General features: G+C 35.8%; 1 protein-coding gene across 1 annotated transcript; it reads left to right on the forward strand.

Moving 5' to 3' along the window:
* Positions 1 to 1,077: 1,077 nt before the first annotated feature.
* Positions 1,078 to 12,885, forward strand: LOC149005857 (early endosome antigen). The gene is made up of 8 exons (XM_089167841.1): positions 1,078 to 1,182; positions 4,227 to 4,372; positions 6,189 to 9,467; positions 9,616 to 9,858; positions 9,961 to 10,119; positions 10,849 to 11,007; positions 11,286 to 11,429; positions 12,361 to 12,885. Exons 2-8 carry the CDS (start codon positions 4,292 to 4,294, stop codon positions 12,586 to 12,588), a joined length of 4,293 nt encoding a protein of 1,430 aa, XP_089023967.1. The 5' UTR covers positions 1,078 to 1,182; positions 4,227 to 4,291; the 3' UTR covers positions 12,589 to 12,885.
* The last annotated feature ends 2,988 nt before the right edge of the window (positions 12,886 to 15,873 follow it).

The following is a 15,873-nucleotide window of genomic DNA, read 5'->3' on the forward strand; positions in this document are numbered from 1 at the left end:
ACGTTTTGGAAAAATTATATGGTTAGTTACAATTGGGTTTCTTTTTTCAAGAGTAGTTATTCAATGTTTAAATTAATAAAACTAGTTAAAATTAACTTTGAGTTTGAGAACTAACTAAAACTATAAACCTTTTGAACACTTTTTTTTTTTTAGTTTGCCAACCCGGTGGTTCAAGGCTTTTATCCGTGCTGCCGTCGGGAGTCTTCCAAGGGATTTTTGCATCCACAAGGTTTCTCCGGAACCATCATTGCTTACCACTTGAACACTTTTAACCCTAAAACTAACCATCCTAACATACAAGGCAACCATCATCTTCTTACTAGATCCCCGGCCTCTTTTTTCTTTTTTTCGTTTTTGTTTTCATTACTCTCTAGATTGCCTTCAATACATATTGTTAGTTTTAGGGATATAAATATCAAAAGGGGATGAAAAATCATTGTTATCATTAGATTTTTAAACCAATAAGCAGTTTTAGCTGGTTTTATTAGTTGAAACATTAAGTGACTACTTTTGTAAAGAAAAATCTAAAAGTATCTAATCATGTAATTATTCCAAACATTTTTCAAATCCGACGATTGTAATTTCTTTGCATTTGGAATCACAGTTTCTGAATCTTGAAAATGTTACATGTCATGATGATCATAAAGCCATGTGCCAACAAACAAAGGCTCGGGATCAAATCAGAATTGGTCCATACAGAACCTACGTAATTTGAATTGGTCCATTTTCAAAGCATTAGAAAGAGAAGAGGAATTTGGATCACCTTGTTGTTATGAGAGAGCAATGTACTTCTCAGATGCTTTTCCACCACCATGCCCTTAGTGACCTTCACGTGGGCCCCACCACTATTGTGTTTATGGAAACGTCAGGTGAGCACATTGTTCTCCCGACTGGAGAGCTAATCTGAAGTTCCTTACCCAGAACAGAGAGGAATGTAAGGTTAATTTGGTAATTTAGTGCAAATATAGAGGTCAAAATTGGCCCGTTACCTACCCTCGAACCCGAGTATCCGGTCGTATCAGCTGCTCTAGTGGGTCCACTTCGACAGCACTCCTAATTCCTTAAAACTAAGAATTTTTCTCTTTATCTCTCTCCATTTCTCTTTCACTCCTCCTCACTCGTCAAGCCTCATCAATTCAGAGGAAGAAACTTTAATCCAGAGTTGCGTCTATCGATCTTCAAGTAAGAATTTCGGTTTTCTTTTCCTGATTTCGATATTTTATTTCTTCTTCTGCGGTTCTATGTATCTTCTCTATGATTTTTTTTCCCTCATCGATGAATTTTAAAGCTACTAAAAGCGATTGCTCTTCTAAGTTAAGTTCCTGAGATCAGAATCGTGATATTTTTTCATCTTTATGAATCTGGATTGAAACGCTTTTTGATTTGTTTCCATAGACTGCAATCAAGTTTGATTAGAATCCTAAGTTGTTTATTCTTTTCAAATTCCCGCTTTATAATCTGTAATCATTATGTGGCTGATTTTCATCTGAATCATTGTTCACAACTTCCATGATGCAGTAATTGAATTGTGTGATGTCTGTCTGTTCTGTGTGTCTTCAATCGATTTGATGAGCTTACTTATAATACTTACAATTTTGCTTGAAAGGAAAGGGTGAAAAATCCTTTTGATTAATTTATTTTGTGCTAATCGATTCGATTACCGTCGGAAATGGTTTTATGGATCGATGATCATTTGCTTTTGAAATTTTTAGTTGAAATGAATCTATGCAGAAGCTCCTTTGTATTCTGTTCCTGAAATTTGAGCAATTCGACTTTTCTTTACTCCGTGAACTATCGGTATTATTAAGATGATCTGTCTTGTTTTGTTATTATTTAAATTTAGATCTGGCAGCTTAGATCTTACGGTAAACCTTTCGTTACTCTGTTCCGGCCTCTTTTTTTCCTTCTTTTTTTGGGTTAAAAACTCTGTTCCGATTTGATGCATTGGTCTTGCAGTTTCTTTTCCGGTAAAACAGTCTTAAACTGTTTCACTCATACAAATTGAATATTAATTAGAGCTAATGGTATTATTTTAGAATTTACATACCGTTTTCCCATATTATTATTATTTTTTGGTACAAAATTTTTAGTTATTATTATTATTTTTTTTTTTTGCCAACCTGTTTTTCAAGGTTTTTCCCTGACTAATCCGATTTAACCACATCTTTTAGTGAATAATTTTTTCATATAATTTAAATATAAAACGGGAATTTATCCGTAGCATTGAGGAACTTTGAAGGATTTTCGATTGTTATTTTGTTTGTATTTTTTTTGTGATTCACATATCCGATATGTACCATTTTTAAGATATAATTATTGTAATTTTCTATTATTTTAGTATAAGTATAGCTATTAAATCTTATAAATAACACATCATAATCCAAAAGCTACGCAGAAGATACCCACAAGATGACCGAACAACTCCTTTAGACCTCTCTTTTCTCTTTATTTCTGTTGAGCCCTTAAAAGGTTTTCTGTCAGTGATGAAAGAGTTTTTCTTTTTAACATGAAAGAGAGGTATATAATCATATAAAGCTAGGTCGTGCGAACCATGCTTTTGGTTTTACCAAGATAGGTTAGCTATTAACTTATTAACGGTGTGCACTGAATCTCGGCCGTCCGTCTATGTCAAACCTGCCAAAATAAAAAATAAAAAAAATGGAAAAACCTATATGAAACATGATTTTTGATGTAGGATATTGTGAATCGTGGTCCGTTGAACAATGAACTTAAAGAAGGGTCGGTGATTCTTTTTGGAGCTATCAACCACCCTTCTCTTTTAGGAAAGAGCATTATCGGTCATAATTTAAAATTATGCTATTAACCGTTTGATTTCATATTTGCTGGAGAAAATAATTTTGAAAGATGGATAGTTGTTCATTGAGAAGAAATATTCAATATTAATGCTCTAAAGATTTGATAAATTTAAAGCAGCATCCAACCCCCGCCAAGTGATCTGATCCTACAGATGTTAGGATTCTAACTTTCGAATGGGGAATGCAACCGAATAGATTTATTAGCCGCCATAGTTATCCAGTGTTTATGATTAAGGAGGTCTTCATATCTAAAGAGTTTTGGGTCCTAGATACAATGACCCAGTTTCACTATTCAACAAATCGGCTTCAAATTGCTCAATTCAACAGCCAAATTTTAACATTTAAAACCTGGTTTAGGTATTTTGTTTATATAAAATTTTGGCCTCTTAGTTTAGAGAGATTTAGGGGGAAAAATATCTTCTACTATGTATTACTCTTTCGTGTGCAGAATAAAGCACATATATACCAAATATGTGACTACGAAACAAAGAAATAAGAAAACTATCTTTGAGCTTTTTAGTTTTAAAATTAAAATTTTAATCTCAGTCTTTTATTTGGTATAAAAGCTGTATTGCTATACACAGCGGAGTGATGTGCATAATTAATGATTTTTTTCCATTCATGTACATGGGATTAAGATTCTCTAACTTTCTAAAATTGTATTATATACCAATCCAATGTTCAACTACTCTAATTTTAAGTGTTAAATTTTGAATATTAAATAAGATCAGTTGTTGACTTTTAGATTAATATATTTGTGTTTTTTTTTTTCTTTCATTTTTCCTCATTTCTTTGAGAGATTGATATACTTGTTGAGGTAGAGATTTAGTGCACCACACGTGTATTTACAGAAAAAGGTACACCACACGCGTTGGATGACATTGTTATTCATTTGGATTGGATCGGAAACGATCTATGGGCCCATCCTAGCAATGGACTCTTTTTTTTTTATTTCCAAAACAAAAAAGCAGCAATAATAGCAATGGACTCAAACCCCGAATTTGATGACAACGGTCTATCAATTGAGTCTGTGTGCCCGGTTGAGGTGGTTGAATGGAGTCACTAGTTAGTCAATGTTACAAAGGGACATAGAGTTAAAACATCGACCAACACGAACCGGGTTCAAGTGATTGCAAGAGCAGACTTGGACTCTTTGGTTGGATGTTTTGTCATTTTGTGTTCTGGCCTGTCATTTTCCACTTTTGGGTTAAAAACGCCCACCGAACTCAAAGGGGGGACGTCCTGGGTCCCCGCCCGTATACTGCGGGCAGGTGGACAATTCTGACTTGGGTCCACGTTCACCAACTCTTTTCCAGTTTCCACTGTTCTGTACAAGTGTAATTCCGTATAAGGTATAACCTTCTTGTTATCATCGGATTCTGACTTAAAGTTCGGGTTAATGCTTTACAGGTTTTAGAGGAACGATAGTGCTGGTTGCTGGAAAATCACGCTGCTTTTTCTAGAAACGGACAGCCATGGAAGGAGAGGTTCAAGCAAGTTCAGATGTTCAGGCGAAGGTGGCTGAAAGCAAACCCGACGGCGATGTCCACGTTAAGGTATAATCGTTGTTTGATTTCTCAGATTTGGTTGAATTTAGGATGAAATGGTACACGAGGGTTGGTAGGAAATAGGACATAAAGAAGATGACTAAGAGATCTGCAGCAGTGTATCATGGCGCTGGACTCTCTGAAATGCAAAATTGCCTAATTAAGGGGTGAAAGATTACTTGTCAGGAAGTTACCTACTAACACACACAGAGTAATGGAAACACGCATATAAGCATCAACTAGGCAGACATTTCTATTTTCATGGGTTAGGATGGTCATTTCCTGCTCTGCCTGCTAAGGGCCTAAGGCCAACCTCACCTTTTCTCTTTTGTAAAACATCTCACGGAGAAAATTTTCTAATTCGTAAGAGCAATCTGATCGTGATAACCATTATACCAATTACAAACTGGATGGTCCTTTTCTCGTTTCCATCCGAAGTCGTCGTGGTTTTATCAAAAATTACTTTCACTTGAATGTATAGGATTCGATTAGAGCCTTGACTCTAGCTGACCAAAACATTTGATCACCGAGGCCTGTTAAATTTAAAGTGCTTTCTTTGACGTATTGGTATCCTGATGGCTGCATTGTTCTGCAAGCTCAATTGTGGATAGTTTACTTCTAGGCAACACTATTGATTGTTTTCTCAACTGCTCGTAACCTGGTAATTAGGCTGTTGTACTAACCTTGAACGAAGTATGGTTTAAACTGTACTTATTTTTGGTGAAGCTTGGTAACTTGCCTCTTTCTCCTGTCCAAGTTCAGTACAAGTTGGACTGGAAGCATTTACGCATCGGGGAATGTGCCCACGTGGTCATAGCTCGTACGTCAAGAAGCATGAGACTCCTTGTATCATTTGTAAACGAACAAAACAGATGGTAGCTCCTAGTTTATACAGTTAACCAAATCTGTTTTCACTATGAGAATGCACGTTTCCATATATAAACTAGTTTTCTAAACTCGTCTAACAGGAAGTAAATGACTTAGACTGAAATAATTAAAAGCAAAATGCTTTTAAACATAACATGATTAATTAAAGATGTTTGCAAATGTCTAATGTATTGCTATGTTTAAAATTTTTACTCCATTGAATACATGATGTAAACTATGTGTAATTTTGACTTAGAAAAAGGGGAAGTTATGATATGCTTTCATGTATTTGTTGTGGATACTTTCTTCCATTTATGCTGATAAATTTTATTGAACATTTGCTATGGCAATGTATTGAGGAGTATTGGAAATTGTCATTTCAAAAGACCAGGTCCTGTGTTTCTCCATTATACATTACTCCTGTTTTGATAACTTGACCATGAGGTCAATTTGTAGAACCTGGACCTTCCAATCAGTATTATCCATGTTCTAGAGCACTTTTGCTCACTTTTTTAATGGACTAATTCAAGGTTATGGTTCGCCAGTCCTGCCAAAAGGTCTTAATCATGAACAACTCAGTCATCCCTCCCCCAAAGGATAACTGTATTAGACATTTCAGCTATTTATTGATTAAAAATAAATAATGGTACAAATGGAGCGTCGGGATTCCAGTACTGCAAGTGTAGTATTTAGAATTAGTATTTGTTTCCGCGTTTCATTTTTATGGTTGAGGTTGTCATTAATATTGTGATGCTCCTGTAATTTACTTGCAAACCAGCCCAGATTCATAGCTGCACCTGTTCCAAATTTGTTCTGTATATCAAAGCGTATGAAGTCATCCAATGTCTTGCAGTTGGTTTATGGGACTACACATAATAATGATTTAGTTAAACAATCGATATTTGTTGATTCAATCTTTTACTTGATGATTAATGGCCGTAATGATTTCATATTGTAGGTGGAAGGAGGTGAAGAAGATATTCTAGTGAACGGGATATTAGAGAAAGAGGTAAAAGGACACAAAGAAGATGAGGAAGCTTCTCTAGATGGAGAATTCATAAAAGTGGAGAAGGAAGGCTTGGAGGTGAAGGACAGTTCCCATTCAACTGAAGCAGCTGAAGCTGGAGATAAACCAGCAGTCACAGAAAGAAGCTCAGGCACTCCAGTTACTAGCAGAGATCTGTTAGAATCTCAAGAGAAGATCAAAGAACTTGAGTTTGAATTAGAAAAAGTGGTTGGAAAATTAAAGCATTCTGAAACTGAAAATGCACAGCTGCAGGAGGAGGTTCTACTTACAAAGGAGAAACTGAACGAAAGTGTGAAGCTCTGTGAAGAGCTTGAACTTGGTCAGAAAAGATTGCAAGAACAGATTTTACAAGTAGAGGATAAGTACCAGTCACAGCTCAACAATCTTCAAGAGTCATTGCAAATGCATGAAGAAAAGCAAAAGGAGTTGATCAATGCAAAAGAAGCACTTGAACTGATGACTGTAGAGATTGAGAAATCAAAAAATAACATTCATCAGTTAGAGGAAGAGCTACAGTCATCGGCAGGCGAGGCACGGAAATTTGAGGAGCTAAGTAGGCAGAGTGGCTCACATGCTGAATCTGAGACGAAGAGGGCTTTAGAATTTGAAAGACTTCTTGAAGTAGCAAAACTGAGTGCAAAAGAGGTCGAAGATCAAATGTCTTCTCTACAAGAAGAACTCAAGGGCCTCTATGATAAGATTGTGGGAAGTCAGCATGTTGAAGAAGAGCTAAAGAATACTGCTGCACAGCTATCTGTAGTTAAGGAGGAGCTGGCGCTTTCTAAAGAACAGCAGCTGGATCTGGAACAGAGAATTTCTTCCAAGGAAACTATTGTAAATGAACTGAGCCAAGAAGTGGATCTGCGCAAAACATTAGAAGCACAGATGAAGGAAGAAATTATGTCTATAGAGAATCTGTTTGCCTCTACTAAAGAAGATCTCCAGGCAAAGGTTGTTGGGTTGGAAGATGTTAAATTTAAACTTCAGGGGGAAATGGAACTGAGAAAAGAGGTCGAAGATGGGTTGAGAAATCAGGAGATACAGCTCTCAACAGTTAAGGAAGAATTAAATAAGGTCACTAGAGAGAAGGATGCTCTGGAAGCTGCAGTAGCCGATCTAAACAGCACAATAACCCAATTGAAGGATCTGAGCAGTGATCTTGAGACCAAGTTAACAATTTCGAATGAAAATTTCTCCAAAGCAGATTCTCTTCTAACTCAAGCTTTGTCAAGTAACACGGAGCTGGAACAGAAGTTGGTGTCTCTTGAACAGCTCCATCAAGAATCTGGTACAGCAGCTTCCACTGCTTTGCAGAAAAACGTTGAACTTGAGGATATCATCCGTGCATCAAATGCAGCAGTAGAAGAAGCCCAGTCACAGGTAAGAGAGATCGAGATGCGGCTGATATCATCAGAACAGAAGAATGCTGAGCTCCAGCAACTGCTGAACTTGGAGGAACTCAAAAGCAGCAACGTTGAAAGAGAACTAAAACAAGTCTCTGAGAAAACAGCTGAGCTCAATGCTGTGTTGGCAGCAATTGAGGAAGAAAAGTCACAGCTGGAGAAGCAAACACAAGAATATGATGGAAAAATAACTCAACTGGAGTCTGCTCTGAACCAATCATCTTTGAGGAACACTGAGCTTGAAGTGGAGCTGAGGCAAATTGCCGAAAAATGTGCTGAGCATGAGGGTCGAGCTAATACGACACATCAACGCGGCCTTGAACTGGCAGATTTGATCAAGCTGTCTGATGCCAAAGTGGAGGATGCTGGCAAAAAGGTGGGTGATTTGGAGTTACTGCTAGAAGCAGCAAACCACAAACTACAAGAATTTCAGGAACAGATAAGTACATTAGAAGCAACATGTGGGAATTCTGAATTAGAATCCAAGCAATTTTCTCAGAAGGCTTCTGAACTTGCAGCAGAACTAGAGGTTTTCCAAACAAAAGCATCAACCCTTGAAAATGCACTACAGGTGGCAAGTGAAAAAGAAAGAGAATTGGCCGAATGCGTAGGTGCAATTACTGAAGAAAAGAAGAAGTATGAAGATGAATTGAACAGTTCCACCTTGAAGCTTTTGGAAGCTGAAAATAGGCTCGAGTCCTTGCAGAACAAACTGAAATCCACACAAGAGATTCTTGAGATTGTAGAAGAAGATCTTAGGGCTTCTGGAATCAGAGAGAAAGAGTTACAGGAGAAGCTCAAATTCACAGAAGAAAAATTACTTGAACAAGTAAGTGCAATAGAACAGGCGACCACAAGAAACTCTGAGCTGGAGTTATTAAATGAATCTCTAACCCGGGATTTAGAGGGAAAGCTTCAGGAAGCAATATCAAACTTCACCAGTAGAGATTCTGAGGCTAAATCCTTGTATGAAAGCCTGAAGACTCTTGAAGACCAGTCAAAGTTTTACAAAGAGCAAGCAGCTGAGGCAGCTGAAAGATCAGCCTCATTGAAGGCTGATTTGGATCAAAGTCTAATGAAGGTATCTACTCTAGAAAGCACCATTGATGATCTCAAAAGAAATGTCTTGGAAGCGGAAGATAGAGCTGCCCAGACCTCCTCAGAGAATGATCTCTTAGCTGAGACCAACTTACAGCTCAAAATCAAGGTTAATGAGCTTCAGGAACAACTAAGTTCTGTTCATGATGAAAAGGAAGCAGCTGCTCAACTACTAGCATCACACATGAATACCATAACTGAATTGACAGATCAGCACTCAAGAGCCTTGGAGGGTCAATCTACTGCAGAATCCCGAATTAAAGAGGCTGAATTGCAGTTAGAAGAAGTTATTATGAGATTCAATCATAAAGATTCAGAAGCAAAAGCCTTAAATGAGAAGCTGAATGCTCTTGAAATCCAGGTAAGGAAGTATGAAGAACAGGTGCATGATTCATTGGCTGTTGCAGAAACTCGGAAGTGTGATTTGGAAGAAACTTCACTGAAATTAAAGAATCTGGAAAGTACTTTTGAAGAAACAAACTCTAAAGCTAGTCAATATGAGAAAGATTGCAAAGAGCTAGCTGAGGTGAACATGAAACTCAGCCAGGAACTTGCAGCCTGTGAATCCAAAATGAATGATCTACAAACAACCCTGTCAGCAGTTCTTGTTGAGAAAGATGAAGCCCTTGAACATTCAAAATCTTCTAAGCAGGCAATAGAAGATTTGACAGAACAGTTAGCTGCTGAGAGGCAAAGCCTACATGCTCAGGTATTCACTATGAAAGCACCATTTCTCTTAATGCTGTGAAACGTCGTTTCCATTCTAGATGATTGGTTGATAAGCCTAAATGGAATTATACTCAAATCATTATTTTTTTCTCCAGTTGTCTTAATATTTGCAAGAAACTTTTTTGCAGATATCTTCACTTATGGAAGAGAACAACATGCTCAATGAAACACATTCAGGTTCCAAAAAAGAACTTCAAACAGTGATAGTCCAACTAGAAGAACAACTGAAGGAACAGAAGGCGAGAGAACTCCAGTTAACTGGAGAGCTGGAAAGTCTTAAAGCTGAGCTTACTGACAAATGTGTTTTGCAAGCTCGGGTGACTGAACTTGAACAACAGCTGGTGTTGGTTGGGACTCAAATGAAAGAAGAGGTATTGCAGTTATTATTTTTTTCCCTGAAAAAAAAAACCCCTTCTCATCTTTGTTATATTTTATATTAAATGATCTAAAAGTGCATAATACACTGGTTTAAGGTTGAAAGAGTCAAAGTAGCATCCACTGAAAAAGAGGCTGAGCTAGCCAACAAACTGGATGAGCAAGCATCGAAGATCCAGGATAGAGATGTTTTAGGTGAAAAAGTGCTGCAACTTCAGAAGGAGCTAGATGTTGCATACTTGGCAATTGATGAACAGGTTATCCCTTGCATACAGTTTCTTTTTCTTTTTTTTTGATGAATAGATAAATTAATTACCAAAGAAGAGAAGGGGGGGTGGGGGTGGGGGAGAGAGAATACAAGAGCACAACGGCAAAGCCCAAGCAAAGCAAGATAAAGAGCTCAACTAAATGAGCAACAAGAGAAAGGCACTGAGCCAAATAACAAGCCGGGCACACTAGACAAAACTCTCTTTTTTTTCCTTCTTATTTCTTGATGTCTTGAAGTCATCAATAAATTCTTCGCCAATTTGGTGATGCCCCTTGTTTGCGTGACTAGTCCTCCTACAGCCCTCATGATTGGAGGTGGACATAGGAGTCTAGATGTTGGTCTCGGTAGCATCCTCAATAGAGTCCTTGTACGTACAGTTTATTATTCTTTCTAAAACCTTTTTGGTAGGCAGATCAATTTTGTTTTTTCCCCCCTTTTAAAGGCCCACTTTTGCTTTAATCTTGGAAGTAAATGTTAGATATGCTGATCTACCAGAGTACTTCATTGCTGCTAAATCTTTGAAGTAACTAATCTCAAATGCATAGCATGCATGAGAATAGTTCCCCTTGTGAAGTTCGAAGGAATGGCTTTGATATCTATATATTGGTTAGAAACCTAATCTTGTGATCTAGTCTAATGTCCTAAAAATAAATTAGAATATGCTTTTTGAACCGTTGAAGAGTTGTGCTTAACGGGTTGAGAATGTCCAATTGAACAGAAAAAAGCAGAATCTAAGAAAGAGTTCGAACAAGAATCTTCTGTGAAGCATTCACTTGAGGAGCTTGAGACAAAGAGCCAACAAATCATGCTTTTTGAAAAACAAATTGAAGAGCTGGAGAAGCAACTGCAGCTTGCCAATGAAAAAATAAAAGAGAAGGTCAGTTATTTATTTTCTGAATATAAACTTGGGGTCAAAATAGGTTCTTTTTATTTCCAAGTAAAGTTTGGTCTCCAAACACAACTGAAGCCCTTCTTCATTAGTCTGTTGTCCAATTTCCTAAATTTCTTTTTTTTTTGACCAACATGGTTTCTTCTGTTCATTGCCTCTTAATGTCTTCAGAGTTTCAAGAGAAGATCATTCTTCTTGTCTCTTCAAGAAAATTATATCTTCCTGTCAGAGATTCTCTTGGTCATTGACATAATTCACACTTGCAGGATGAAGAAGAGAAAAGGCTAGCTTCTGTCAGTGCAGAGTTAGATGATTTGAAGAAAAGATCCAGTCAGACTTCTGAATTAGAAAAGAAGATTGAGGAACTTGAGAACAAGCTGAAGTTAGCAAGTCACAGTGCCCAGGATCAGGCAAGCACAAAAATTATATCTGAATTCTATTTTATTAGGGCTTACTGAAGGCTGAATATGGTAGCATAGACAACTATTCAATTCCGTAAAATAGGACAAATGATTAAATATACATTCTACAATGGAAACATATCCATGTAAGTTGGAGTCCAAGGCATGTAGATGATCTTGGTGCAATGGTAAGATTTCTCCATCGCGACCTAGTGATTGGGAAACAGCCTCTCCATGAAGTGGGGGGTAAGGCTGTCTATATATTATGATACTCCACAGACCCCACAGTTGCTGGTGCATGCACTAGTATGCCTTCTTTTGGTGTTTCAAGGTAAGATTCAGAGTACATTCTTAACTTATTGTGCTGGTGTACAATATAATTGGAGAGGAAAGCTAAAATTTTTTGGCATTCCTTGTATCAAAACATGTGGCTTCTGTTTGTCCAACCTTACTAAATTGACCTCAACTGAAAGAAATCGTACTTCTAAAGTTCCATCGTCTCTTCATATCACTAGCTTACTCCATTTTCATGTCACCCATCTACAAAATAAAGCTCTTATTTCTCATATTAACTGAGTCACTACTCACTAATAAAGGTTAGTATCTGTAGTTGCAAAGTGTGTGCTTCTCGTTGTCAACATGCATGTAGATTGTTTGGTGAATGGATATTCTTCTTAGTTGTATCTAGTGCTGAAGAGACTATCAAAGATGGTGTTTGCAGTGGTTTCTTAATAACGAGTTGAGAAAATTAACATTAAATCATTGATGATGTAGTAGATGTGGAAGCTTTATACGCCTACTTTGTGATTCACTCATGACAAATGATTAATTTCTTTCAGCTATCTTCATGAAAGATCTTTCCTGGGCATCAGCCCTTATCTTGTATCTGTTCTTCCAGTTTAATCAGAATATCCTTTTTTTACATTTTTTTATTTTGCAGGGTGGAGTTGAGGTCAAATCTAGAGACCTTGGATCAACTGTATCAACTCCGTCAAAAAGAAAGAGTAAGAAGAAAACTGAATCAGCATTTCCTCAAGCATCTTCGTCTTCTGGCCTTCATGCTGAAGCGCGTGAGGCATCTCCTTCTCCTCTTATGAACTTCAAAATCATGCTGGGTGTAGTATTGGTGTCAGTGGTCATAGGCGTTATACTTGGAAGGCGTTATTAGTTGCTTTGCTGTGTATATTGCTCCATTTTTGAGTGTCTAGATTGAGTATATGTGGTTAGTTTTTTTAATTTTTATTGGGCCAAGGAAAGGAAAGTTTGGTTATCTTTTCCTTTCTTTCTTTCTTTTCTTTTCAAGAAATTGGGTGGGGAATTTGTTTTTATCTAATACCTACCTGTATGCAGCTCTTCTAGAATTTGATTCTTGTATTCAAGTTTGCATTACTCCATGGAGTCTCTGCTTTGCAAATGCTTTTATTTATTTGTTTATCTTATTCAATGAGTTCGTGAAGTTTCATCAGCTCAAGGTTTTGATGATCAAGGCATGCAGAAAATTTAATTCTAGAGATTCTGGGTTGCGACTCTGTATTGTGTTACAAATAACGTTGCCTTATTTAGTCAGCTAATCCCTGATAGAATCTGGTCTCAGACCATAAAAAGTATTAACAAAGGAAAGTTGGTACTGCTCTAATTGGGTTGCTACAACATCCGGACTTGGTAGGTCTTCTCAGTTCTGGAGGATATCAAAGCCCAGATCCATAATTTTGCTTTTATCTCTAGGGATTTGAACATGGTAGCTCATCCCTTTGCCTGGATGATCTGGCCGTGTGTGGAAGAGTCTGGACCGTCTTCCAGTCATCTGTGCTCCGTGATGGCTGTTGATCACAAATTAAAGAAATTAAAGAAGACCTCAGGATTTGGTGATGGGATTTATTCTTTTAAAATATTTTATTATTTTTTATTTGTAAGTTTTACATAATTTGTGGTTGTAAAACTGTCAGGAGTACTCTTCGTCAGGGGAGATGATCTACACTTTGTGTGGAATGACAGTTTGGTTGTTTAGATCACCTCCCCATCTATTTCTTATACCATCACATAATAATGATAGGGTTTATGTGAGATTTATTAAGATTTCATTTTTAAATTATTTTATTAATATTTAAATATAGACTTTACATTTATTGTGTGATAAAAAAATGATAGAGATCAATATGTGTGATTTTCATTCTACATTGAATTAATTTTTTTCTAATTAAAATGAAAAAAGAAAAAGTAAAGTTGGTTTTTACCCAAAATGGAGAAAGGAACCAAAAAAGGGAAAAGCAAAGTTGGTTTGGTGCAACAATTAAAAAGTTGTACGTAATTTATCATAAAAAAAAAAAAAAGTTGTATGTGGCACCAACTACCATGAAATCTTGTTGACTGTCAGGTGGACCCCATGCTAATAAGGGTGCTGTATTCTTTTCCCTGAAAAAAAGTGTTGTATCTATTGGAGGGGAGGGTCCTTCTAGAATTTCTTTAATGCCATTAACATGGACGGAAAGTCTGAATGTAAAAAGGAAGAAGCAACAAAATTTGACAATTAGGAATTGAGTATGAGAGTTAATTAGAAGGGTTTTTTCCCTATATATTCCTTAAAAGAAAGAAAATAAAAATTAATGATGGTATGTGCACAGTGCACCCAAAGCGTAATTAAAGAAACACTTACTTTAGAAAAACATAAGTACATAACAATTTATATTGCAAAAACAATTCTTTCTATGGTAAAAATTCATAAATAACTTTTCAAGGGCACAAGACATTGGAGTAGTGGGTGAAGTAACTCCTAGCTGTAGCATAGGAAGTAAGGCAAACTTGCTTCAGTTTAACACGCACGCGACCGTCAAGCAAGACTTCGGTCTGTTAGATCGAAATGTTGACCGTTAAATTTTAAAAGTGGTGATCAAATCTCGATCTCAATTTAACGGCTCAAAATGTTTAGCTTGATTGTTTTACGCATGACTGAAGCAAAGTCCAGAAGAAAGGGTGAGGGTTGTGGGTGTGTCCGAATTTGATTGGTAATCTATCTTTTTTTGCCAAAAAAAAAACCTTTAATAAGTTTTTTGGTTTTTCTTTTTATGTTTAATTAAAAATTAAAATATAAAATTAAGGGTATCTTTATTATGATTATAAAAAGGTCCAGTTTGATGATGTTGATGGAAGAATCTCATGTGTATAAGTATTTTATATTTTAATTATTTTTATATTTATATTTATATTCTGGCAATAGGTTTGAAAGTTCGAGATGTCTTTTGGAACATTATAAGTATTGCTTTTTCTTTTTTCTTTTCTAAGTAAAACTTGAAAGTAAGGTAATGGTATTTTTGGGGTACATTTGAAGGATACTTGATAATTGATGAAAAATACAGATGAAAAATACAGATACCGCAAAATTATGGTAAGTTGGTAATAAACTTTCAAAATGTATCTTAAATTTGTATGAATAGTCTATTTTGCTAAATCATTATTAAATTATTCATAATTTCTAAATTGTCTTTTAATTTCTTGTGACTTAATTTCGATAGCCTACTTTGTCTTCATTTGTTCATTGTTTTATATTATTAGACATAATATAATACAATTAATGATATATTTATTATTTTTCAATTCAATTAATAATTCTAACAAAAAAAAGGAAGGACTACCAATTTGACATACTTTTGAGATGTCTATACTTTTGGCCAATTATTATGAAATGTCTCTAATTTTTTTTTAATATTTTTCTTATTAGATATTCACAAATGTATTGAATGATTGTTCTAGAATAATAAAACTATGCACTTTGGAGAAGACGTGTAAAATTCAGATTTGATAATTTTCTTACCAAAAAGTTTTGATAATTTGGACTTAATACTGGAAACTCTTAAGTGGGGTCAAATTGATTTCTATAATTTGAATATGGATTGGAAATGAAATTCTACCTTAAAAAAAAATTCTTAGAATTAAGTTTAAATTTAAGATCCAACTTTCCAACCACCCAAAAATATAAATTAATCAATCAATTTAGGTTTAAGATGCTCTATGATCAATCAAATCAACCAATTTTGATTAATCAAATTCTCATTGGTAAAGCAAAGTTTTGCTCAGATGAACTCCCTTTTCGTTACTTACTTGAAGGCCGTTTCAGTTTCCAGTCCAAAAAATTAACCATATTCCTCGGTTAGTCTCGCTCCTGATGAATAAAGCACTTTGTTACCAAAAAACAAAAAGATACACTATAGTGCACAATCCATGATATAATTAATTAAATAAAATGTCAAATCTAATTGTAATTAAACAATCTATTCACTACCAAAAAAAAAAAAAAAAAAATTAAACAATCTATTTTGATAAAAAAAAATCCAATAGGAAGAGAAGAAATATAAATATATAAATAAACTACAAAAGGAATACTTGCAGACGAAGTAGGAGGTGGTGGTGGTGAGTGAGTGAGAGTTTGACAAATAAAAAAGAAAGGGTAATTTAGGTA

Source organism: Hakea prostrata, chromosome 9, assembly GCF_041222555.1.
Source record: "Hakea prostrata isolate BN-2017 chromosome 9, UWA_Hpros_2, whole genome shotgun sequence".
NCBI lineage: Eukaryota > Viridiplantae > Streptophyta > Magnoliopsida > Proteales > Proteaceae > Hakea > Hakea prostrata.